We start from the raw sequence: 26,065 nt of genomic DNA, 5'->3' as shown, positions 1-26,065 counted from the left end.
GTGCTCCTGGCCTTGGATTTCAGGAGAGTCAGGCACCCCTATTTGCAATCTAGGGGACAGATTGGAGGAAGAGGAACAGACTGGTGTGGGCGGCAGAGGTTGGGGGGTCTATTCAAGATCCACCCAGTATTCCAGCATGGCTGGTTGCTCAGCAGCAAAATAGTTAACAGAGTTTGTCATTAGGTTCCAGAGTTAACACGACATGACCTCTGCTCCCTGACTCAGAGGTTCTGGGTAAGGGACGCCCCTTTTGCCCCCCCCCCCCTATCCACTAACCCAGGGGCATGGCGGTGAGTGCACCCTTCGCACGGCCTGTGTGGCAGGGAAAGGGGCTGTGGGCAGACTGGCCCCTCTCCCCCGCTCCGTTGCGCCCTACACTCTGCAGGGCTGAAGCGCGCAGAACGGCTTCTTTCCGCTTACGACCACAAAACTACATCTCCCAGCAAGCCATGCGCACCTCCGCCTTCCAGCCCGCCCCACCTGCCGCGGAGCACCTTGGGAAATGTAGTTCTATGCGACGTCGCCCTGGGCTCGGGCGCCATCTTGTGTCCACTGGGGGGAGCGATCTGTGCATGGGAGCGTGCGCGGGAACCACAGTTCCCATCGTGCCTTGCGTAAAGGGGGAGGCGCTACTCATGCGCGCTGAGGTCTCTTCCTTGTTGCTATGGGAGCGTAGAACTGGGGTCTGGCCCTCAACTTCCTCCCGGGAACCAACTTGAGGGGATTGGGGGGGGGGCATCCTCGTTGCCTTGGCAACCGGGGCGCTGCCAGGCGCTTGCTACGGCCTAGCCCGCGATGGCGCGACCCCAGATCATCCACAGCGGCCACTTCATGGTGTCGGAGCCGCACGCCGACCCGGAGCCGGAGCCGGGGGGCGCGGCAGAGCGGGCGGGGGCCGGGGGCCGCGGGGAGGGGGCCGCGGCGGGGGAGGGGGCCGGGGCGCCCGGGGCCCCCTACGACTTCGACACCGTCAACACCTGCACCTGCCGGACCTACCGCTACGGCCCCTGCAGCAGCGGCGCCCTCAGCATCGACGCCTCCCTCACCAAGCTCTTCGAGTGCATGACCCTGGCCTACAGGTGAGCGGGCGGGGGCGAAACCTGTGGAACTCCTTGCCACAGGATGTGGCTCTCCCGGGCGCGCCCCACGCGGCGGGTCCCGGCCGGCGGGCGTGTGGCTCTTCCCGTGGGAGCGCTGCGGGTGTGGCGCTGCTGCAGCCCCGGGGTGCGCAGGGCGCTGCTGTGAGACACGGGGGTTACGTCTGCATTGGTGCGACCTTGCGCAAATGCTTTTAACGTGAGAGGTTTTGCGTTAGAGTATTTGCACAAGAGAGCGTCTACACCGGCGTGTGCCTTTGCACAAGCGCATCCGTGCCAGTGTCGACGCTCTCTTGCGCAAGAAAGCTCCCATGGACATTTTAGCCGTCGGGCTTTCTTGTGCAAGAAATTCATGTTGCCTGTCTACACTGGCCTCTTGCACAAGAACTGTTGCGCAAGAGGGCTTATTCCTGAGCGGGAGCATCATAGTTCTTGTGCAAGAAGCCCTGATTTCATACATTAGAACGTCAGTGTTCTTGTGCAAGAACTCCCCGCCAGTGTAGACAGACAGCAAGTTTTTGTGCAAAAGCGGCCGCTTTGGTGCAAAATCATGCCAATGTAGACACAGCCTTTGTGTTAAAAATGCATGTATAAGCGTGTAACCGCAGGGGGGCCAAGTGGGAGTGGGGAGCTGTATCAGGGCAGCAGTGGGGGGCAGGTGTCTCTGTGGGAGTGATGTTTACCTGCCCCCTCCACTTCCTCTGTGGGGTGGGCGGTAGGGTCAGTTGGCTTCGCATAGGGGAGCCGACTTAACAGCCAGTTCCCCATGCATACTGGCTCATGCCTGTCCCCCTCTGCTTTGTTCCTCCTCCCCCTGCTGCTGTTGCTTAAAAGTTGGCTACCCACTTTCACCAGCTCCTGCTGCCTCTGATATAGAGGAAAAGGTGTCTGGGGGGGGGGCGGTAGTTGCATGTAACTGTTAGATTTACCCAATGAGCCGAGGCTCACTGGTCAGTCATGTACGTGGGTACACATTCACATACTTTGTTGGTAAGTTGGAGAGTGTTCAGAGAAGAACCATGAGAATGGTTAAAATATTAGAAAACATGCCTTGTTGTAGTGAGACTTGAGGAGTTCAGTCTATTTAGCTTAACATAGAGAAAGGTGGGTGATTTACTTACAGCCCTGGAGTACCTACTGGGGAATAACTATTTAATAACAGGTTCTTCAGTCTAGCACAGCAAGGGATAGTATGATCCAGTGGCTGGATGTTGAAGCTAGATACATTCAAAGTAGAAATAAGTGAATTTTTGGCGGTGAGTAATTGACCACTGGAACAATTGATGAAGGGCAGTGGTAGATTCTCTATCATTGGCAATTTGTAAATCAAGATTAGGTGTTTTTCTAAAAGCTTTGCTTTGGGAATTTTACTGAAGTTCTCTGACTTACATTGTACCAAAAAAACAGCAAGCAAATGGTCTGGTAGCACTTTATAGACTAACAAAACATGTAGATGGTATCATGAGCTTTCGTGGGCACAGCCCACTTCTTCAGATGACCAGAGTTGAAGCTCCTTACATTGTACAGGAGGTCAGACTAGATGATCACAGTGGTTCTGGTTCCTTCTGGCCTTGGAATCTATGACTCTATATAGCGGAAGCCATTTGTAAGTGTGACACTTTCTCACTTCTCTAACCTTTGCTCTCTTCATGCTAGTGTTGTAACTTCCTGCTCCATGCCTCTACAGTTTGTATGCACTCAATGCATCGGATTTGTATTAGTGTCTGCACTGACTTGTGCATTTGTCTGCACTGTACATTGTACTGAAGAAGGGTAACCCTTGATCTGCCAGTGTCTGATCAGGTGCATAGGAGGTTGTACAAGTTAGAAGGTGTAGTTCCTCCTTAGGTGGAAATCTTTGGTGCAAATGCACACAGTTGTGTCTGCGAATTTTCTTAAGGGCTCCCCATGCTGAGCCTGACTGGACATTGCCAGTTTTTCATGCTACAATATTCCTGGAGCCATGAGGATGTGAAGCTGGCCTGGAGAAAATAGGCTCCAGCTCTGAGGTCTCTTCCATGGAGCACAATGGATCTCATCTGGGATTAAAGCGGACGAGGAAGGATTCTTCCCTCCTTGGTCAGTGCAGGTGGAGGCTGTTGGGAGAGGAGACTCTTTACTCACCCAACATTTCACTCTTGCATGAAATTCAGGGAGTGTCCTCTGTGCTTCCCATTCATCACCTTCCCAAGGCCTGCAAGAGACCAGTGGAGAAATCAGGGTGCATGATGCTATTGCAGAACCTTTTCTAAGACTTGTTAGGGTCCCAGCCATGAATATGTGGACATCCGTGTCCTCACCAGGTGGCGTTATGCCAGCATGGTCATTTACAGGCATAACAACTGGAAAGCTTGACCATGGAGTTCAGAAGCCTCCCGTCTCATTTCTACTGGGTTCACTTTACAACCCATTGTCCTGTACCCCCCACTTCCTGGGCCAGAGAGAGATGAACTCTAAAGCCATGCAAGTGCTTTAGGAACACTTGGATGACTCTGATCAGTTTCTGATTATTCCCAAGCTTCTTTTTTCTACTGCTTAGTGAATCCACTACAGTTTGGATGAGGGGAGCCTCCTTTAGCTGGAACCCACTGCCTTAGCAGGTTGGAAGCTAAAAATCTATTTTTCCAGCTGGAGAAGAGAAGGTGGGGTACACCCAGCATTGTGTGGCTCCTCACCACCACTTGTTCTTTACCTGAGGAAGACTTGTTGGTGCTGGCTGACGCTCACCAGGTCACCAGCCTCTGGCAACACCAGCACTATCTGCTGGGGATCCACAGGCCTCACTCTCTGCACAGGTTAGGGCAGTGATCTCCAGCCTTTTTAAGTACAAGATCGCTTTTTGAATTTAAATGCAACCCAGGATCTACCTCAAACTCAAATACCTTTGCCCTGCCTCCTCTGTGCCTCTTTTCCGAGGCTCTGCCCCTGCTCAGTCCATCCTTTCTCCCTTTCACCAGGCAGAGGCAGAGGTTTGGGTCACAGACTCGGCGGGAGTAGGGGGGAACTAAGGGATTTGGAGTGTGAGAGGGGCTCTGAGCTAAGCCTGGAGCAGGGAATTGGGGTACAAGATCTGTAAGAGAGTTTGGGTCCAGGGGACTCAGTTAGGACAGGGGCTTTGGATGTAGGAGAGGATTCATGACTGGGGCAGGGGTTTGGAGCTGGCTCCAGCTGGACACTGCTTACCTCAGGTGGCTCCTGGGTGGTGGTACAGTGGTGCTAAGGCAGGCTCACGCCTGCCCTGCTCCACTTTCAAAAGCAGCCAGCAAACTCCCTTCCCCTCCCCCCCCAAGCCCTGTTGTGCCCCCACTCCATTCTGTGAAGATCTAGAGTGGGAGAGGGGGCACTCTGACAGCAGCGCCCCCTCCTCTCCCTTCCCTGCTCTGAAGAGCAAGTAGGAGGCTCCTGGGGGGTGGGGGGAAGGGGAGGCAGCTCCAAGGCAAAGGGCAGGAGGTGCGCAGCAGTGGGAGCAGGGGCAGCTGAAGTGCTGTGCTTGATAGCCTCTTTGCCACCCAGTCAGGATCACCTGTCAGAGGCTCCAAGATCTACCAGTAGATCCTGATCTACTGGTTGTTGATCACGGGGCTAGGGAATCCTTGAGACTTCCAGGTGTCCTTTTGGAGTGCTCAGCCGCTGTTCTGCTGAGAGCATGTAGAATCTTAGATTTTCTGTTCTGAAAGGAATAATACCAGCTTGTCACACTCACCTCAAGATCTCCTCTTATGTAACACACAACAGATAGATAGATTAGGGATAATAGTCAACTACCTGATAAGCCTAGGCAGCAAGGGGGAAGAGGGGAAGCTGGTGCTGGGGGGAGCTGGCTTAAAAGCTGGTTCCCCCCAAGCACTGTCTCCACAGTGTTGGGGCGGGGGGAGCAGGAGAGGCAGAGGAGCCGCGGTGCTGCGGCTCTGCCTTTTAAATGTCATAAGAGCTTGGGTGGCTCTTACTACATTTAAAAGCCAGAGACACGGCACGAGCGGGGACTGCTTCAGTTCCTGCTTACGCCGGGTCCCTGAGTGATGCGGCTCTGCCTTTTTTAAATGTAGTAAGAGCCGCCCAAGCTCTTACTACATTTAAGACCGAGGTTATCGGTCTTATCAGTGCAGCAAGGTTATATCCTGGGGCCAGTGAGAGCCAGGACTGCTTAGGCCAGGCTCACGCTGTCCCTGGGAGCTATCCCTGCTACGGCTCTGCAGTTAAAATGTAGTAGGAGCTGGACAGCTGCCCCTTATCCACTATTCAATTAGCTGATTAACAGCAATTTAACATCTCTAAGATGGATAGATATGGTGAAATAAGAATATGCTTATTATCAAATAACTGAGAGTCAAGCGACAGAGAGTAAAAATACTAGAAATAAATGGCTTCATCTAAAACAAAATCATAACACATTTTCTAGAGACTGAACTTAACTAACAAGGCATTTCCCTATCTCCTACATGATCACATATCCAAGCGTTTTCAATTAGTTTGGCTGAGATCCCTTCTTATAAGGTCAAGTTTACTAGTGGCTTGTCCTATCAGATTGAAAGTCTGCCAGGGGGTCGCTCTGTACCCACAAGTGCATCTGTCTACACCTTTCACACTCATCTGAAAATAGTGTTCCATCCCTACTGTTTACCTTTTCCTTTTAAGTCCTTGCTCAACTCTCCCTATTCAGTGGGTTAGCATTTTGCTCAGGCTTGAAATGGGCAGTCATTGAAAATGATGCAATCCTCAGTTTTGTGTGTGAGGAGCCAGACTGAGATAAGCATCTCTTCCCCTCCTGCCTGCCAGGAGAATGTAAGTTACATTTTGGTGGCCTGCTTTAAGTCACAGAAGTAGACAACATAATTTTTAGTACAGGCAGTCCCCGGGTTATGTACAAGATAGGTACTATAGGTTTGTTCTTAAGTTGAATTTGTATGTAAGTCGGAACTGGCTCCAGATTCAGCTGCTGCCACTGAAACTGACCAGGGGCTGACTACAGGAAGCGGGAGGCAGAGTTCCTCTGCCCCCAGCTTCCTGGAATCAGCCTGATCAGTTTCAACAGCTGCTGAATCTGGAGCCTGGGACAGAACAGCTGGGGCGCTGCCCGGTAGGTTCCCACAGGACCAACCCGGCAGCACCCCAGCTGCTCTACCCGAGGCGTCCCGCAACAAAAGCCTGGTCTGCTGGGGTGGGGCGCACTAGCTGCGCCCCCTCCCCCCCAGCAGACCAGGGAGACCCGAGCAAAGCCGCCCAGGCAGCGGGACCCCTGCCGCCTGGGCGGCTTTGCTCCTGTCCCCCTGGTCTGCTGGGGGGGGAGGGTCCAGCAAAGCCGCTGGACCCCCCCCCCCAGCAGACCAGGGACACCCGAGCAAAGCCGCCGCCTGGGCGGCTTTCCTCGTTTGCCCGGGAGCAAAGCCGCCCAGGCAGCGGGACCCCCGCCACCTGGGCGGCTTTGCTCGGGTGTCCCTGGTCTGCTGGGGGGGTCCGGCTTTGCTGGACCCCCCCAGCAGACCAGGGAGACCGGGAGAAGCTTTTCTCGCCCCGGAGGACACGGGTGGCGACCCGCCGCACGTGAGCTCCGGGGCAAGAAAAGCCCCGTTCGTAAGTGCGGATCCGACATAAGTCGGATCCGCGTAAGTCGGGGACTGCCTGTATATGTACATAGTGCTTCTCATATTTCCTATACGTAGATCTCACAATTGATTGTGAAGAGCACTATGACTCAGGGTTTAGTTAGAGACCTTATATGATGCTCTTTTGGTGAACCCAGGGATCCCTAATAACCTAATGTGCCCTTGTACCCCCTGACAGTTGGTGTTAAGAAATCCCTGGGTCACACATCCTCTCTTTCATTTATACAGTAAGGTCAGTCAATCAACTGCTGATCCTTAGGCATTGGTTCAGAATTCTCTTGCCTGGACAGTGTTTTTCCAAGCCTGCCGACGAGAGGGGGGGAGCAAAAGGGGCAGTACCCTGGGGCCTGGCAATTCAAAGGGGCCCATTAAATCATTGGCAGAGTACCACCTTACATGCTCCAGGCTGCTCTAAGGGTGTGTGGGGTGTGTGGATGTACTCTAGTTGCCGCTGAGGGCTAGGGGGTGGGGCACACCACACTGTGGGTGGCACTGTAGGCTGGCTACCTGTCTCTGCTCCTTCCACCTGAGGCCCCACCACCTTGCTCAGGGGCCCATGGTGGTTGTTGGTGCTCCTGGTAATGGCCACAATATTTTCTCAACCATTAAAGTCATTTTTATCTCTATATTACTATAGTTTTTCACGTAATGTTGACAGGTTTTCACACAAACCCCTTTTTGCCTTCTGATTCCTCCCTTTTCCCCCCAAGGCCTTGTTTTTGAATACATGCATTTTTGGTGCTGTTGGCCATTTTGGGAAAAAAAATGGGGGTTCATTTTTTTTTTTTTTACTTAAGTTGTCCTTATTGGGTGCATTAGAGCTATGTACAAATATAGCTTTCATGCCTTTTTCTTATTTTTAGAAGAAAATATGCTTTTTGCATGTTGACTGAAATTATAAATATTATCTAGTAAACAAGTGAATGACAGATACTAAAGGAGAAATATTAACTTGCATTTCTAAAGGAAAATAATGTTAACACAGTGTTTTTCTAAATAAAGGCTCTAGATAATTTCCAAAAAAATCTTAGTAATGACAGAATACTCTGTATGGTAGGCATTTTTAGAGAAAAATACTTTATAAGCCATTAGTCAACCTTAAAAAAAAAAAAAAAAAAAAAAAAGCCTTTGGTCAAAGGAATAAAGAAAAGCATTAATACGTATATACAATAATGAATTTTAAGAGAAAATATGATCTTATCCATTTATTGACTTTTAAAAGTCATTCATTTACAGAATCTTAGTAACAGCAGAATAAAGAAGTACTAATATGTATACCTCTATCCATATATTAAAACATGATTTTTTAGAGGAAAATAGTCTTTTTAAGTGGTTAGCGCATTTCTTAATAAAGTCATTAAATGTACAATCACAGAAGTACTAATTACAAGTACTAATCACAGAAGAATGGTGACATATTAATACACACAAACATCTATTTTTAGAAACAATAATTGTATGTAGTTAGTACAATTCTAAATAAAGTTGATTAAAAAGTTGCACAGAAGTCACAAAATATTAGCAATAGAGAAACTATAACAAGAGAGCTAGTTACATACTAAAGGGACAGACAGACATGAGATAACTGAGAAACTTTAAAACAGAAAGAAGGGAAGAAGATAGAGAAACCTATTTTTCCCCACAGATTGTTACTGGCCAAATAGCACAAAACTTCATTGGTTAAGCCGGTCAAAAGGTATTCTTTAATCTTATGGGCACGTATTGCATAGAATATTAAAATATTTTCCATTTTCCAGAATCACTCTGAGTGCAGCACTTTATGGATTTATCCATTGATATTTAATTGACCTGTATTTTTCTGAGTCATGGTGAATACAGTACTTTACTGGTTGTAACATATTAAATTGTAAACTAGAAGTAAAATACCAGTCAAAAAACTCATGTGTGTTCATTTCTTTAGTAATTAGCCATACATTTGGAAATTAACCTTTTCTTTCTTGGTAATGACTTCAGCATTTGTGTTTAAAACAATTGGCATATTGAGCCTGTTGGCTTAAGTTGCAGTAGAGGCCTGGTAAATGTAGTTTTTGAAGGACAGATAAATAAAGGCAAAACATACAACAGAATACAAATACACAGCACCGCTTATCCCCAAACACACCCTGTTTCCCAAAACAATTACATTGAAGACAATTTGTATCCAATTTTAGAGAGAAACTTCTGTAAGCATACATTCAAACCCCCTTTATATTATTTTATAGATCACCTTCCCACACATTTTCATACTTGTTTGTTTTTCAGCATTATTTTATACAAAATACACATAGCCTGACTTAAAAGAAATCAAATGGTGTAAATTTGGTTAATACACCCCCTGTTGACAAAGTGCATGACTAGTTTAAACTATTTTACATAGTCAATTACACTTTTTATCAAGGATAAGAATGTTATTTCTCCTTCCACCCCCAGCATAGAGCACTTATACCCTTCCCATCTCTTTTTTCAAAACAATTAATTGTAGAATCATAGATTCACACAAAATTGGATATTATTTTATAAATAAACTAATTAAGCATACATTCTGATTATGCTTGTTTTATGGATATATCACACACATTCATACTTTTTTTTTTAGAATCATTTTAGATAAAACACATAGAGAACTAACTTACAAGGAATATATAGTGTTGACAAAAGGAAGAACTGGTATAAATTATTTTATGTGAAAAGGTAGATACTATTTTTTCTACAAATTATTCCCTTTTTGTTGTGACTCTTTCAGAATTTAAAGTATGGAATGTCAATTAAATAGATTAATGTTAGATTTAATAAGTAAAATAAAAGCAGGAATTGGACATTAGGGACAACTATATTTTTGTATTTGAGAGGCAGTGGATACAAACAATGTTCTCAATGTATGTGAGATGCTTTAGCAGTAAATATTTTGCACTGTTAATTATATGACACATCTAGCAAAATAAATGTAAAAGTTGTCATAAAACATACTCACAGAGTAACCCAGACTTTTAATAGTAACATGACTAAACAAAACATGAGCATAAGACATTGGGTCTGGATGTTGAGAGATGTTTTAACAATTTTTATTAAGAGAAACAGTTTTGTATCTGTTCATTGTTAGTTGTTGTGCTTTAGCAAGGATAAATGCTCCTCATACACAAACACTTTCTAATCTCCTCAGGCATTATGTTACTCTTTCTGATTGCCTCTGAAAAGTGGTAAGTAAATAACACTTACAAAAGCATCAGGAGGAATGAATATTCATACTAGAGCAAAACTGTGAGAGTGGTCATTTCTAAACGAGATGAAAAACACTTTCACATGGTCAGTATCCTTATCTTTACAGGATTTGAGATATTTTGTAGAATTATCTCAGAAGCAACAAAAACTTTTGTTGTTTCCCAAGACACACATTACAGTGCTTAACATGAAGCACAATAAGAATGATGGTGAGAAGGGGAAGGCACAGTGGTGCAAAACTTCAAGTGCAAACCTTTTTTAGATATACTCAAAATGCACCAGTGTCTTTACTTTTGTCAGTTTTTATTTTTACCTATTTTATTTATCACAGTGGAGTAACTCCAAAGAATTAATTTTCCTGTCCTTATATAAAACACTGCATTATATATACTCCTGGGGAAATTGTGTGCAGAAAAATTAAAAATGTCATGCCAAAAAGTTAAAAATTCTACAGGCAGTCCCCGGGTTACATGGATCCGACTTACTTCGGATCCCTACTTACAAACGGGGTGAGGCAACCCCGCACTAGCTGCTTCCCCCCAGCAGACTAGGGAGACGTGAAGCTAGCGCTCCCCCCAGCAGACCAGGGAGATGCGGAGCGGCTTTTCTCAGCAGACACCTCAGTTTGAGAATAAAGGACTGAGGGAAGTGAGGTGTGGGAGAATAAAACTGAGCTCTGGAGAAATGTTTGGCTAGAGTTTCCCCTACAATATGTACCAGTTCCGACTTACATACAAATTCAACTTAAGAACAAACCTACAGTCCCTATCTTGTACGTAACCCGGGGACTGCCTGTATATATATGACTGCTTACACAACATTCTGTAGCCCGATCAATTCTCACACTGGTATTTATTATCATCACAAGTTTTTCCGTTCAGGAAGTGACACAGTTGTTTGAGTGTGGGATTCATGAGACACACAACAGATAGAGATACTTATTTTAACAGTCAAGTAAGTTCCTTTATTAATATAACCTAACAACGTGAAGCTCTAAGCAGAGAGAGAGCTTTTAGGATTATGAACAAACTCATATTCCTAAAATGGAGGAAAAAAAGGACCGAAGGCATCTGTCAGCAGAGTACATTAGAGAATAGGTACTGTTTCAGTCGACGCCATTTTGGGAAGCCAATGTACCCAAGGGCTTAAGGAAGGGGTAGTCAATAGGTAGACCATGAGCCAGATCTGGACGGCCAGACATTTTTGGACAGATCCCAAAATACTTGTATTTACTTATCATCATCATCATCATTCTTCTTGTTACTTTCTCTGGAGTCTGGAACCCTAACTCTACCATTACCAAGAAATTTGGACCTTGACAAAAATAATTGACTCCCCCTAGCTTAGGGTAAATTTCTAGATCTTTGTATCCTTAAATTATATAAACCACATAGATCCCTGGACATATGTGACCATTTTCATGACCATAATAAATTTAAGTCAGCCCTCTGTCCAGATGTGGTGTTCCAAGTGACCATAATTAGGTTTCCGATGACTGACCCATTATATAGCTAACATCTTTGTTATATGAGTTCTCAGCAATAAAACAAACAAATCCTTTTGCACAGGCAGGACAGGGTCATAGGCCAGCAATCCATACATATGTTTCACCATGATATTGTTGACCATCCTGACATCAGTCTTTACTTGAGACCTCACATGACATTCTTTGGTGAATCACACACATCAAATATAGGAGGTTCTTTTCTTGCAACCCCTCTGTACTCACTTTGTGTCTCTTGCCAGCTGGCCTGAAAGCATTTCTGAATCACACTTATCCTCTTACACGCTAGGGTCAGTCGCTGTTGGTTCAAAAGTCTCTTGCTGGTCAATGCGTCTGCCACTGTATTATCACTGTTTATTACCCCGTTTCTGTATTAAAACTCAGCTTGTCTTTTAGACTGGAGTAGAGGCCAGCTAGTGATGGATTCTACTGCCAAGGGATCTGGTGGAATTTGACGCAGTGCTCGAAACGAGGGAGTTTGGCTGTTTGTATTATGTATTTTGACACATTCATAGTGAGATGTGCATTTCTGAGTTTATTAGCACAATTCCTAGGAGTGTTTTATGATGTGACACCCTCTTGGACTGCTCCCTGTGCTCATCTCTCTCGTTCTTCTGCAGCATGAACCCTTCCTTCCAGTCTTCTGTCTCTTGCCCTCTGCTGGGATCTAGCAAATCTGCTTTCCCTCGGAGGCTTGCCAGGAGTGCAGCACTGATAAGCCCTCTCTCTGCAAAGGCTGTGCTGTGCCAGGAGGACAAAATACAACAAATCAAGCCCAGGGCACTGATCAAACTGGGATCCAAGGTGCAGTTTCTGTTGCTCTTGTTTTCTGCTGCTGTGGTAAAAATGCCTGCCATGTGATGTGTTTGCTGAGCCGCACAGCACATCAGCACAGGTTCAGGCTCAGTGGCTTTCTTGATACCGACATATTATTAGGATGGAAGGCCAAGAGGTTATTAAATGTGTTTACCAAGAATGTTGCTATATGGCCAGTGATCACGTGGGCACCAAAAGGAAGACTTCTGGTGGACAGAGACTGAACTTGCAGCCAGGCTGTCCTGGGGAGCTAGCTGGAGACTGAGCCAGGCAGCGAGTGGTTTGCCTTCCTAGCTTGCCCTGATCATGTGGGTGGTGATAACTTTCAGTGCAGGATAAGATACCAGATAATGTTGAAAAAACAGCTTGTGTGTTTGGATGCAAGGCAGTCTCTGCTAAAAAAAACTAGATCCCTCAAAGAAATGTCCCCCCGTGGGCAAGCCTTGAGAGTCTTTTCAGTTTCTTAATGCCTTGGACCTACTAGAACTTGCCTTCACTTAACAGTTAGCCCTGGGTGATTGGCACCAAGGTGTGAATACCCTCACTGCAAAGCCCAACCATGTGCATTTGGCTGAGTGTGGCTGGTGGTGTTTCCCCATGTTCTTTGTTCTGAAACGCTCTCAGATTCTTTCCATGTCAGTTGTGTCAATTGCAGGAGAACTTCTCTGTCCATGGGAGGAATTATGGGAAGGTGTTGGAGGACGGTTGGCATTCAAGTGATTTAGCCTGCATCCTCACTGCAAACTGGGGTGGGTGCTAGCCCAAGTGAAACCAGACTCTAGGTTCTAACCGATACCCCTTGCTGGGTCAACTAGTCACCTCCAAATCTAGTTTACGTTTTCCTTTGTGTGAATGTGGAGGAAATTGGGCTCTGTAGAGGATCCCTGAGGTGAGGGTGTGATGTGTGGGGTCGGGTGGAGTGTAGGATTCCAGTCTGTCATTGGCCTGCTCCCCTCTTAGACTCTGCCCTTCCCTGCCTCCATCCCCATCTCTCGGGGTCTGCGTCATTAAAGAGTTTTCTTCCTTGTTTTTCATAGTGGGAAAATCGTGTCCCCCAAGTGGAAAACGTTCAAAGGCCTGAAGCTGCTGCAGCGTGACAAAATCCGGCTCAATAATGCCATCTGGAGGGCATGGTACCTGCAGTGTGAGTGGGGGAGGGGGCCTGCCCAGGGGCACACAAGGCTCTGGAGTCTCCCCAGAGTGTACACAGAGCAGGCTGTGGCAGGGTGAGCTCCCCTTGCTTAGCATCCCACCACGCCAGAGGGGCTGCTCGATTGCCAGGGCCCTGTGCTGTGTGAGCAAGGCAATTCCTGCTTTCAGGGCAGCAAGAACCTGCTTCACTAGGCAAAGCACCACTTCAGGATTGTTCCGTCACTGCCCACCTCAGAGGGAAAATGCCCCATGTCCCATTCCCCATCCCCCTGCCCTGGGGCCACATCAGAGCCTAGAGGGGGAAGGTTCCATGTCTCACACCTGGCCAAGGGTCAGGTTAGAGCTAATGCTCCCTTAAAGGGAAAGGCCCATTTCCTGTTGCATGATTCCCTTGGGGTGCCCCCGGCAGGTGGCCGAGGAGGCTGTAGCTAAGGCAGTTCTTGTTTCTCCACATCTTCCTGCAGATGTGGAGAGGAGGAAGAACCCTGTGTGTAATTTTGTGACGCCGCTGGAGTGCAGTGTTGGGGACGAGCACCGCAAACCGGAGGTGAGTGCGCGGGTGTGGGGGGCACTGGCAGGGACTCCTTGTCACCCAGACTCCAGCAGGCTTTGTTGCACCAGTGATGCAGATGAATTTGTATCTCCTACTTGCCTTCTCTTCCCTGAGAGCTGCTTATGGCTTGTGCCTTCCCTCGCAAAGGACTGACCTGGGCTCACCTCTCCACTCCTCTCTCCCGTGGTGAGGTCCTCACCGGGGTTCTTTGACATTCTTCCATCCAAACTGTCTTTTGGTAGAAGTTTGGTTTTCTGCTAAGCAGAGATTTCCTCAGTCTCTGCTGTGAAGGGAAATTCCAATTTTTCATAAAAAATTGAATGCCCGAGAAACAAAATGTGATTAGGCAAAGCTTCTGCTATGCCTCATGCGAGTTGTCCCTCAGTTTCCTCAATTGTCTGGACGACATCAACTGTGACGTACCACAGGCCAGGGACGCTCATGATGCTCTGCCTCCTGTCTTCAAGAAGGGAAACTGTGATGCATCATGGGAATTGTGATTCTGTTTTCTCTCTGTACTGGGCTCACCAGTTGCACTACATTTCCCATGATGTACCAGGACCATGGAGGCCCACAATGCATATAGAGTTGCCAGATGGCTTACCCCAAAATACCAAAAACCCCACACCCCCCCCCCCAAAAAAAGGACCCCCACAGCAGTTAAGCAAAAAAAAAAAAAATCAGCATGGCCCCTTTAAGAAAAGACTTTTTGCCAGGGGCCATTTTGGTTTTTCTGCTCCACAAGACAAGCCCCTGCAGAACCAGGTAAGCGGGGGGCATCCAGGGGGCCTGGCAGAGGGGCCGGGAGCTGGGCCTGGTTGCTGAGTGTGTTGTAGGGTTGCCAGGTATCTGGTATTTTCGCCTCCTGTCAGGGAAAAAAAATCAGAAAATACCGGACATTTAAGGTGTCCGGTATTTTCTGAATTATTTTACCAAACAAGAGGCAAAAATACCAGACTGTCCAGGTCAGTACTGGACACCTGGCAACCCTAAATGCACAGCTTCCTTTTCACAAGTGGGGAGATTATCATGCTCATGGGAAATGTAGTCCAAGGAGGAAGACCAGCTTATAGGGGAGAACATGAGCACGAGACAGTCAAACTCCAGCTCCCATGAGGTGCCAGTAATTCAAATATTGCAGTTCTTGCTGAGATATTTTTGAATTTATGCTGAAATATCTGAATTTTCTGTGGAAACTCCATTTTGCAATTGGCTCTAGCACCACCTTGCCCTTGCCTTGCAGGCCGTGATCATGGAAGGGAAGTACTGGAAGCGCCAGATTGAAGTTGTCATTCGGGAGTATCACAAGTGGAGGTCGTACTTCTGCACCCAGGTAGGACCCCACAGTCTCTGTTCCTACATCTCTGGTGCCCTCCCCTGCTCTGGACAGTGCCTGGCAGCAGTAGATGCTGTGGCACCCAGACCTGCTCTGTATTCCGCCTCTCTGCTGGCACTGCAGTCTGGGGGTAAGTTGGCAGCAGCAGGGTCTGGCTTCTGTGAGGTGTCCATGAAAAGCAAAATTGAGGGTCCCCCCCCCCAACACGGGTAAAATCTCTTTGAGATCTCTAAGCCAAATAAGGGGAAGAGGGAACTGAACAGACTCCAGCTGGAAAGACTCTGCCATTATACCCTCCAGTTTAGAGGGGACTCAGTGGCCAGCCTTGCGCTCACCTCTGAAGCTGTACCCCATCTGTCCATCAGTCTCTTCCCCACTCCCTCCATCCCTGGACAGCTGGCTGTGATCTCTGCCAGCAGCCACCCCTGCTTGCTCACAGCAGATCTGTAGATCTCTCCAGCTACTGGAATGCCACGATGGTAGGACCCTCTCCCCCTCCCCCCCCCGCCCTTAATTCTCCCACTTCCATCTCAGATCGTCCCAAATTACCTCAGTGGCTGAGAGAGTCCAGGCTGGCTCTGTGAAATCTCAGCCTGCTGGGGATGGGAAGTAAGTGGGCCACCAGCCCCATGCCAGAGTACACAGAGCATGGTGGGCAGAGGCCACATGTTGGTTTTAAAGCTCCTCTTTGTTTAATGTTTAGGTCCAGAGGAACAAAGACGAACCTGAGTCTTTATCCGCCCAGGTACAGATTCCTTGTTTTGTCCCTACAGCTTGCAGCACCTTCTTCTGGGAGAGGCTGGACAGGAGTAGCCACCTTGGCGTTCCCCCATGCCCAGCATTCCTGCCTCATTCTCTATAGTGCCACATGCTGGGAAAAGCTGGGACTGAGGTAGCTGGGAGCTCCCCATCATAACTCCAGGGCTCCTGATCCTGCCTGAGTACACGGCATTGGCTGCATAGCTGGTGGGGGTGGAGGAGTGGGGCCAGGCCAATATGAGTGGCACTGCAGCCCAGGGCATCAAACTCAGATTTTGAGGTGATGGATGGGTTCATAGGCCAGGGAGATCGGGCTGGTGGGGAGGGGGAGAAGATGGAGGAGCCGTGGCAGGGCTGTGTGTATAGCAAATATGTGCTGCTGCCCCCTCTACTTTAAATGGCGCTCCACAGCCCCTGCATAAGATGAATCTGCACCAGTGTTCCCCCTCCATGGTCCGGCAAGGGTACCCACTCTCAGCTGCAGGCTTCTGAGCTGTCCCCTCTCTTGGGCAGAGACACACCTCTCTCGCCTCCTGCCTGGGGCATTTCCAGGCTGCACAGGCCCCTGGTTGTGCTGTGAGATTCCCCCAGCAAAGCAGATGGCCTAACCAGGCCAGCATCTGTGCTTTCTCTTCAGAGACTAACAGTAGCCACCTTGCTCACACTCACGTGGCTTTGCTGAAAAAGCACTCTTATTCTGAAGGCAAAAGCGATAGCGAGCAAATAGGAACAGTACGAGAAACTACCTGGGATAGTAATCTTGCCAGAGATCACCTCAGCTCCAACCAGGGCACTGGCCAGTGATCAGTGCTTCAGCCCCCAGCCGGGGTATTTCTGTGCTCACAAGTCCATAGCAGCTGTCGCTCAGCACTGGCTTCCCCAGGAGTTAGGAGTGACCCTTTAACCCCAAGCAGTGGGTTTCTTCTCAAGGTGCCGCTTCAAAACACTAGTTCTGGGAGGAGCGATTTGCATCCCCTCTTCCCAGGTATTTCCTAGGAAATCAACTCAACAGAAAGGTCAGACTGGAGAGGCCTTTGAAGCACATGCCACTTCCCAGGGTTTCTGTTTGTCCTGTCTGCCCCTTAAATGTGTTTCAGTCTCCCACAATAATCCAGCTAGTGTAATAGACAGCAGCCTCCCAAGGCCCTTCCCCTGAACTTCGCCAGGGTGCTGCTAGATACTGTTCCGCCTGTCGCAGGGCTTGGGCTCACAATTCTCTTTCTCTGTCTCTTCCCCTCCCCCCCGCCCCTTCCCCCCCACCTGGGCAGGAAGTGGCCTATGCTGCCCCAGGTGAGGGGCTGAGCCGTGAGGCTGAAGGCACCTGCCCCATGGAGCTTGACCTGGACACTCTGGACAGCCTCATCTCGGACCTGGCTGACACCATCTTCTCCAGCCGCAACCCGTATGGGGGGCCCAACCCCCGTGGCCATGGTGAGCACTGCTCAGCATCCCTAACACAGGGGATTCCCTCTCTGGGCCCTGTAGGCATCCCCTCCCCCGCTGTGCCCCATAAGGACTCCCCTCTCCAGATCTCAGCCCCCTTTCCCCATCTTTTCACAGGAATTCTCTGCGTCTCTCCACTCCCTAGAGGGATTCTCCCCCTAGATCTGGGCCCGGCCCCTTTGCTTCATAGGGTTTTCCTTCTCTCATTTGCACCAAAATCTAAAAGGGAGTGGTCTTGAGCTCTGAATCCCCCAGGCATTCCTGTCTCTGGGCCCCCCAGAGTCCCCACTCCCTCCCTGCAATCAGTTGTCTGAGGGAGCAAGGTGGGTGGGGCAGAGCCGTGGGAGTGGCTGATGTTGTGTCTGGCCCCCATCATTGTGTCTTCCCAGCTCACCAAGGCAATGCAGACATGATCCAGCCCACCCTGACCCAGCTGCACCCCAACTTTGGAGAGGATTTCATGGACACCCTGGACCCCATTCATGGTAACTCTCACTGGCCGTTGGGCACGGATCCCAGCTGGGGAGAGGTGGGCAGTCCTGGCACATGGCGGGTGCAGAGTTTCTAGACACCATGCTGCCTGGCCAGAGAGGGAATCAGCCAGGTGTCCCCTCCCTGCCTTGCTGGAGCCAACTGTGAATCTGTTTCTGGGGTATTGCTTGCTCATGGCCTTGCCTGTGGCTGACCCATTGCTAGCTCAGTCCTTGCTGACCCAGGCCCTTGTTAGATGCTTGCTGAGCTGCCTGCCCCCTCACGTGCTGCAGGCCAGGCCCGCTGGTTTCTGCAGTGAGACACTGCAGTGAAGGGAGCATCTCACTTTGAACATTGTCCCTGCTAGGGCAGGCGCTGTGCTCCATATAGGCCGGTCTCTGCAGAGGAGGCTAAAGTACTTCACTGTCCTGAAAGAGATGCCCCAGGGCAGCTATCCCAGCATGGGGCCTTTCTCCTCTATAGGGTGCCAGGTCTGAGCCAGCCCTAGGGTAGGGCCCTGGCTGGCTCAGAGCGGTAGGGAATGGGGGACACAGAGCTTTTCTTCTCTAGGAGGTGCCAGCTCCAATCCAACCCCAGGGCAGGGGACTGGCTAGCTTGTGAGGTGAGGTGTGGGGTTTTAGTGTTGTCTGTAGGGCTCATCAGAGGGAAATGGTGGGGAGAGAGTGAAGTGACTGCAGACAGACACACCAGCAGAAATTCCTGCTGCAGGGCCTCGCCAAGGAGACTTCTCACTCTCTGTCTGTCTCTCTCTGCCCACTCCTCGTTTGGACCCAGCAAGCGGCCTGGCCAGCTCTCCCTGGGGGGCCGCCAGCCCCAGCCTCCAGCGGCTCAGCTGTGTCTCCTCTGTCGCCTCTAGCTCCTCTGACTCTCTGAAACTCCTCCTGTCTGTCACTCATGTAGCTGCTGCCAAGAAAGGTACAGAGTGGGTCCCCATGTTTGTACATCTTGCTGCCATGCTAGGGGCTTGGCCCAGACCAGCTGGAGGGCCATGACCCAGGTGCCAACTGCCAGCATCATGAATGCTGAGGGGCAACCAGCTGTGACTACAAGTCCCAGCATGCATCTGTGAAGATCAAATTGGAGCAGTGCATGCTGGGATATGTGGTGTCTCCAGACATTCAGGATAAGGTAATTGGGGCCACCATTTTATCAAGGGATTTGCTCATATGCCCAGAACTACCTGTACATACAACATCAACCCACAGCTCTCACCCACTGCCCTGCCCCCGCCACTGCACACCAGTGCGTTGTGTGCACCGTCAGCCCCACAGCTCTGCCCACGCCACTCAGTCCCAACCTGCAGCCCCCTGCTAGCCCTGACCTGAGTTCTCCTGCACACAGTTGTGCTGGTGCCCGTTGATCCTGACCCACACGTTAGCCCTGAGCTCCACCCCACCCCATTCTGCCAAAGTCCCTCAATCCTGACCCCATAGTGCCCCTTGCAGTTAAGACCAGGGACCCTCACCCCCAGCTCTGCCAATGCCTCTCAGTCCTGACCCACAGTCCCAGTTTTGGGATCCCCCAAGTATGGTATCTGTAGCTGCCGTTTGTACCCGAGTATTCTGATGAGCATTTAGATTCTGGCTTATTTATCTAGGTCCTTTGCATTTTCTCTCTTTCCCCGGCCCCACCTCCTTTCTTCTTTGTCCCAAACAGTTCACTCTTTCTCCCTTTCCCTTCACAGATTTCTTTGCCCCCTGTCGCCCTCAGCCTGTGACCCAGGTGAGTAGCAAGTAGCAGCTGCCCCCTCACTGCTCAGCAATGCCCCTGTCCTCTGCCTGCAGAGATCAGCTGACCCCACATTCTTCTCTCCCCCGCCCCCACTGCAAGGTCTGTGACCTCTTCTCTGGTGTCACAGGCCCCCTGCTGGGGAGGGCTGGGCCGTGAAGCCTCTCCCCTGGGCTTAGTGTCACGGTGGCCCCCGCATTCCCTCTGGGCTCCTGGCACTGGCCACTGTTGGCTGACAGGACGCTGGGCTTGGTGGAGCTCTGGTCAGACCCAGGATGGTGGTTGTTATGTTCTCTTCCCCAGGCCTCCACGCTGCTGCCAGCCGCTTCCCCACTGGGCTCTCCATCCAGCACTTGTGATCTGGACGTGACCCCCAGCACCAAGGAACTGCCCCTCCCAAGCAACTCCCTCACCCCCCTTTCCTTCCCCCTGGAGCTGGAGCCCCTCACACCCCTAAGTGGGGACCAGACCTTCTTGCCACTCTTCCCCACCTCCCCGCTGCGGGTCAGCCCGTCCCCACCCAGCCCTGCCATGCAGCATCTCCAGCCTGCCCTCCTGTTCTCCGTCATCACCCATACGGCCGCTGAAAAGCCCCCTTCCCCCACCCTTGGCATGGATGCTCAACACCCTCCTTCCCCTGGGGGCACCTTTGCTGTGCCTGTGTCTGGCCCCCCACCCAAGGGCGGAAGGTCCCGGCAGCTACAGAACATTGCCCCAGCGCCCACCTCCAGCCAGACTCTGGCTTCCCCCAGTACCTTCCTTACCCGCCTGCTCATAGCAGGTATGTGGTTGCAGGAGCAGTGCTACCTGTTTGCTTGGCATTGGGGGGAGTGGCTATTGTGGTGGGATGAGAGGGAGGGGGTGTGGGGTAGGGAGGTGTCTGGGTGGGCATTGCTTTAAGGGGAGGGCAGATAGGGATGTGTGCATAGGGCACGCTTTGGGGGTAGTGGTGGTGGGGGGAGTTGCTGATGGGCTGGGCACAGAGAGTTGACATTGGGGTGGGGGATGAGGCACTTGGGGGGCAATGGCAGAGGGCTGAGAATAAGGGGTATTGCTGGTGAGAAGTGCAGCGGAGGACTGTTGGGAGAACAGTGAAATTGGCGAGAGAGGGTGAATGGGGGTGTCCACAGGGCAGGAGAGCCCCTCCCAGGACCCAGGGTGGCTACTTAGAATCCGTGACGTCCATGACAGAGTTGTTCTCCTCTACCCACCTCACTTTGTCCCCAGGTCCATCTCTACAGCCCCTCGCTCCAGCCAGGAACTCTTCTCAGGTGAGTGTGCCCCTGCTGGGGAGGGCGAGGTTGGGTAGCTGTAAGCTCCTCCCACTCCCAGCCCCAGTGCAATGTCAATCTGCCCAGGAGCAATCAATCTGTTGGGTTTGGGGTTGCCCCAGTGCTTGTGCTGGGCAGATTGCTGTCCTTCCCTGCTGACTCTCCCCTCCCCTCTCTGCTCTAGGTTTGCAGCCTCCCAGAGCTCACCTCAGACATCCAGCTGATGAAGAGGCCCACTCACCCTTGCTCTGCCACAGCCCCTTTGGGTGCTGGTAAGATGGGGTTGCTGCTGTCAGGCCCCTCGTCACTTGGACTCTCGCTAGGTGCTTGGCTTTCGGGGGCAATGGGGCAGGGAAGATGTGTGATGGGTCTGGGGAAAAGCATCAGGCCACAGGGGACGCAGGGCAGGGCCAGGGTAGTGTTTATCTCAGCAGAGGAACTGGAACTTGGTAGATTCATGTGTGACTGGAAGGATAGCAGAGCAGGGGCCGATTGGGAGGATGGGGCGTATAAAGGGGGGCAGCGTGGGGGTCTGAGAGGATGGCAAGGGGGCATGATGGAGGATCTGAGGGAATATAAAAGAGGGACTGCCCTGGGGATCTGAAGCATGGCTAGGAGGGGGTGCCTAGGGTCATGGGAGTGATGGCAAGGTGAAGGCTGGCTGTGGGATTGGGGGACAGTAATGTGGGGGCTGGCTGGGAGGTCTGGGTGAGGGTGGTGGGATTGGCTCAGGGAAGTAGGGAGCCCAGGGGGGTGTCACCCTGCAGTGCCTACTGGTGGGGGCCCAGGCTGCTCAGATCAAGGGACATCAGCTGTTTGGCGCGAGGCTGATCATGCCCAAGAGGGTCAGGTCTGTGGTCTGCACCTGGCTGCAGGGGCTGGTTTGGCCCTGGGCTGGCACTGGCTGGGGCTGATCTGGAATGTGGCATTCTGGGGAGGCTGTAGCTTTAGGCTCCTCCTATTAGCAAGGTTGAGGCTGGGGAGGGTTCTGGGCATCACTGATCCCTCAGATCCCATTGGATTGGGGCTGGGGGTGGATTCTGGACCAGGCATGGGGCTGGGCCCTGGGCCCTCCTCCCTCTGACTTGAACTCTTCTGCAGTGGGGCTGGGAATGATCCCACGTGGGCAGGTCTGACAGGCTTCCTCACCAGCTTGTGTGCTCAGAAGTGCTGGGTGGGAGGGCTGCGCTGCATGCCTTACTGGGCCCTGGGGGGCAGCATCAGTGTCTTGCCCTCAGGAGCCACCCAGACGTTCCTCTTCATCTCCTTTGGCTTCTTCCAGATGCCAAGGCCAAGGACAGAACCCAGCCCAGGGGACCCCACACTCCTCGCCAGCCCTGCAGCCTCCCCCACACCAAGGTAACATGGGCCCTTGTCGCTCCCTCACATGTTGGGTGGGTGGCAGGACTTCCTAGGGAAAGTGCTGCAGGGAGTGGGGTGAGGGCTCAGCAGAGGATGCTGTCTCCCCACAGTCAGTGCTGACATTAGGGGGCACTGTGCTGCTGGTGGGGTTGGGCCTCGGTAAAGGGCGCTCTCCCTTCATCCTGGGTGCTGAGCTCAGTGCCCCATGGGTGCCAGGCATGGGCTGGATGGGTCTGACTGCCCCTGTGATTGCTTCTGGCTCCAGGCTGTTGGATAGGTTTAGGCTCCGCTCTGATCCCTGGGGCAGATCTCAGAGCCTGTGTTTTGGTTGGACTCTGCAGGGCAACCGACAAGCCGGCTTTAACTCCGCCGACCACGCCCGGCGCATGAACATCAGCTGCGCCTTCGACACCCTTGCCAGCCTGGTGCTGCCAGGCCCTGCCCAGCCCAGTGTCAAGGTACATGCCCCGTAGCCCCCGGCTGTGCCCTCTATCTCTGGCTCCCCTCCATTGTGCGGCTCCATCGTCTCCAGCAAAGGGTGCTGGGATACTTGGGGAAGGGTCCTCTCCTCTCCCACTTTGCTGTGCTGGCCCAGTCCCTCTTCCATCCCCGTCCTCCACCCTTGTCTGTCCTCCACCCTTGTCCTTCCCACCCTCTCTCCCCATCCCTGTCCCTCCCTGTCTCCTCTGTGCATCCCCGGTCTTCTTCCCTCCCACGCTGTCTCCCCCTCTGCCTGTTGCTGGCTGCTGTCTCATGCTCTGCCTGTCTCCCCAGCTCAGCAAGGCCATGCTCCTGCAGAGGAGCGTGATGTACGTGGAGCGGCTGCAGCAGGAGCGCCGGCAGGTGCAGGAGATGGCTCGATGCCTGCGGGGCGAGATTGAGGAGCTGAGCGCTGCCATTGGGTAAGTGTGGGGAGGGGGTGGGACTAAGTCACAGCTGTTGGGTGAGTGCGGGGGAGGGGGCGGGGCTGTGCCCTTGACTGGTTTTACCTTCTGCCCCCTCTTGCCCCAGGGAGTTCCAGCGCCAGCTGCCCCCCAGCGGGGCCCCGGTGGCATCGCCGCGCTCAGACCACACGGCCCAGCTGTATGACGACTACGTGCGCCAGCGCACCCTGCAGAACTGGCGCTTCTGGCTCGTATCCGCAGTCCTGGATGTGTCCAGAGCCTCCAAGGAGGCAGGGACATCACAGGGCCCTGGCTGGGAGGGGGCAGGGCTGGCACGTCTCTGGGGATGGGGTGGGGCAGGACTGGGAGCTGTGGGGGCAATGACAGTCTCTGCAGAGTGGGGGTGACCCCTTCTGGGAGAGGGAGCGCTGGAGGGCAAGATTGTGGGCTTCCCCCCGCAGGTGGTGGATGGGGGGAGGGCTAAGGCAGCCCTTGGAGGCTGCAAAGGGGGAGGCAGGTGAGAGGTAGATTCTCCTTAACGCCCCTCCGCCCGCAGTTCAGTGTGCTCATCAAGCCGCTGTTCGAGAGCTACCGGGGGGCAGTGAGCACCAGCAGTGCCAAGGAGTTCTGCCAGTCGGTGCTGGACTGGCTGGAGCAGCACTGCGCCCTGCCCATGCTGCGTCCTGGTACGTCCCTCCCCCACCCCAGGCCCAGCAGGGAAGGGGAATTTCCAGCCTTTTCAGGAGTTTGTGACCCCCCTCGGCCTCCAAGAACACCCCAAATCCCTGAGGTAGGGCCCCATAGCACCCAGAGATGGACATTTGTTCATCCTGCCTGCCATGGGCGTCCCCTTCCACCGGGCACAGAGAGGAGACAGGATGTAACCTGTGTCCGAGCCAATCAGTGGTGGAGATGGAGACAGAACCCAAGAATTCCTAGACACCCTCCTGCTCTAGCCACTAGACCCCACTCCCTCCCAGAGCTGGAACTAGACCCCAGGGGTCCTGACTCCCAATCTGTCCACTCCCCTGCTACCAATTAGACACCACTCCCTACGCCCCAGGCCTTTCTGAATCCCACCCCTACCAGACACCAACTCAGGTGGGTTGCTCTGGAGTGTGCCTGCCCTGGCTTCAGTGTCACCCCTACTCCCTGTGTGTTCTGTCTTGTCCCTGAGATGGGGCAGGGCTTTCTGCAAGGCCCAGCTCAGGCTCTCTTCTCCCCCCTCCTACTCCCCCTCCCCCCAAAACCGGCAGGCTTGTGGGGAAGGAGGTGGGTGGGTGGTTCCCATCTGGAGCTAGTGCTAATCTCCCCTTCCTCTCACCCTGCCAGCTATCTCCAGCTCCCTCCTGCAGCTCAGCAAGCTCACGGCCATCCTGACCCAGCCCTCACGCCTCCCCGAGCAGGCCCTACAGGCTGTTGGCCGCCCCCCGCATGGCAAGGGCCACAGCTAGTGGGTGCCATGGTGCTGTGCCAAGACATCCCGATGCCACCTGCCGGTGGAGAAGAGAGGATGGCAGGGACTCAGCCATGGGTCCCTTCCCACCATGGGCCACGATGCAGGACTTCGGTAGCAGCCCTGGCAGTGGGAGGCTGAGTGATCTACAGAGAGTGGAGAACTGGGGACTCGGGCTGGGCATCCCTAGAGAGGAGAATGGGGAATGGCTTAGAGCTGGGATCCCCTGTAGCAAGGAGGATCTGCATGGGGGCTCCGAGCTGGGGATTCCCCTATGCCCCTCCAGTGATGGGGAGCTGAGGGGATAAGTAGAGGGCCCCCTATAGCTCCCCTCCATGGGGTGCGAGGCTGCTGGCAAGTGAACATGCCTCTGAACAGTGACAGTGGGAGCTGTATTAAATGCCCAGCATGAGAGACACACCAGCACCTTGCATCTCTCCTTGCTGTGGGGAGCAGGGGTGGCAGGTGGGTGGGCTGAGCCAGGCAGTGCTGATTGGCCTGGCCCCAGAAGGGATGGGTTGCTCTGGTTTCTCTGCATGTCTCCCTGGAGTTACCCCCACCTGTGGCTGACACAACCCCTCTGGTCAGAGATTTAGCCTCACTGAAGCACATAGCTGCTGGCCACCCCCATGGCCCGTGTCAGCTGTCAACCAGCTCAGAGCCCAGGGCAACATCCCCAACCCCTACCCCGAGCCAGGGCTCCCTCACCCCATGTGAGGTGCTGGGTCTTACTTCCTTTCCTCCTCACCCAGCTTTGAAGTTCCTTGCCCCGCACGGGGTGGATTAGCCCCCATGGTGCTCGTTTGCTGGCACTGCCTAGGGACTGGCAGGCCTGGGGCAGCAGACCTGGGGCGGGAAGGAATGAGGACTCCTGAGCAGCATGGGGGGGCAGCCCCCTCCATGCTTGGTACCTTGGTTTCCTTGTGGTGCAGAGGTCTGTGGTTAGGAGGTACATGGTGGGTTTAACCCCAAAGAGCCCAGCCTGGGCCAGGAGATATGGACACTCAGCCTGCATGGCCTGCTCTCAGCTCAGCCATGAATGGGCACTGGCCAGGCCAAGAGCCAGCAGCTATCCTGAAGGCCTGCCAGCCAGCCATGGCACAGGGGAGTCCTCAGCATGCTACAGCCTGCACTCACAGCCAGTGTCCCCAGAGGGGAAAGACCCCCCCCCCCTTCCCCAGCCTCAGCCAGCCTCCCATCCTGGGGCCAGGTCTGAGGGAAAAGCCCCCTCAGGCCCAGTGTCCGTCACGGAATGACTTAGTGCTCTTTTGCACTGTGAGGTGGGGACTGCTCCAGGCTGAATGGCCTGGGCTGGTGAGTGCTTCTGCCCCATGGATTCCTGCTGGCCTGGGAGTGGGGTGGGACTTGGCCGTTGGGTTGGAGGGGTGGG

At 52.4% G+C, this 26,065-nt stretch overlaps 1 protein-coding gene across 2 annotated transcripts; it reads left to right on the top strand.

Moving 5' to 3' along the window:
- Positions 1–657: 657 nt before the first annotated feature.
- LOC102444181 (MLX-interacting protein-like) lies at positions 658–25,098 on the top strand. 2 transcript variants are annotated; one of them, XM_075928549.2, is made up of 18 exons: positions 658–1,079; positions 13,277–13,383; positions 13,856–13,938; positions 15,188–15,277; positions 15,984–16,025; positions 17,308–17,470; positions 17,872–17,967; positions 18,749–18,889; positions 19,659–19,696; positions 20,006–20,483; positions 20,930–20,973; positions 21,158–21,245; positions 22,256–22,332; positions 22,677–22,793; positions 23,110–23,237; positions 23,347–23,470; positions 23,776–23,905; positions 24,552–25,098. In XM_075928549.2, the coding sequence occupies exons 1-18, from the start codon at positions 796–798 to the stop codon at positions 24,671–24,673; spliced, it is 2,352 nt and encodes a 783-aa protein (XP_075784664.2). In that variant the 5' UTR covers positions 658–795; the 3' UTR covers positions 24,674–25,098. The 2 variants fall into 2 exon arrangements, with proteins under 2 accessions (XP_075784664.2, XP_075784665.2); XM_075928550.2 differs by lacking the exon at positions 18,749–18,889 and having other exon boundaries at positions 661–1,079.
- Positions 25,099–26,065: the final 967 nt, after the last annotated feature.

The sequence above is a fragment of the Pelodiscus sinensis genome, chromosome 5 (assembly GCF_052426305.1).
Source record: "Pelodiscus sinensis isolate ZL-2025 chromosome 5, ASM5242630v1, whole genome shotgun sequence".
Taxonomy (NCBI): Eukaryota; Metazoa; Chordata; order Testudines; family Trionychidae; genus Pelodiscus; species Pelodiscus sinensis.
This window is presented reverse-complemented; position numbering and strand designations above follow the sequence as displayed.

What these genes read in the sequence shown, in the direction of transcription:
- LOC102444181 (XM_075928549.2), top strand. Translation starts at nt 796, where the DNA reads ATGGCGCGACCCCAGATCATCCACAGCGGCCACTTCATGGTGTCGGAG. An exon ending in TGCATGACCCTGGCCTACAG is followed by an intron (nt 1,080 to 13,276) that starts GTGAGCGGGCGG and finishes TGTTTTTCATAG; the next exon opens with TGGGAAAATCGTGTCCCCCA. An exon ending in CACAGCCCCTTTGGGTGCTG is followed by an intron (nt 21,246 to 22,255) that starts GTAAGATGGGGT and finishes GGCTTCTTCCAG; the next exon opens with ATGCCAAGGCCAAGGACAGA.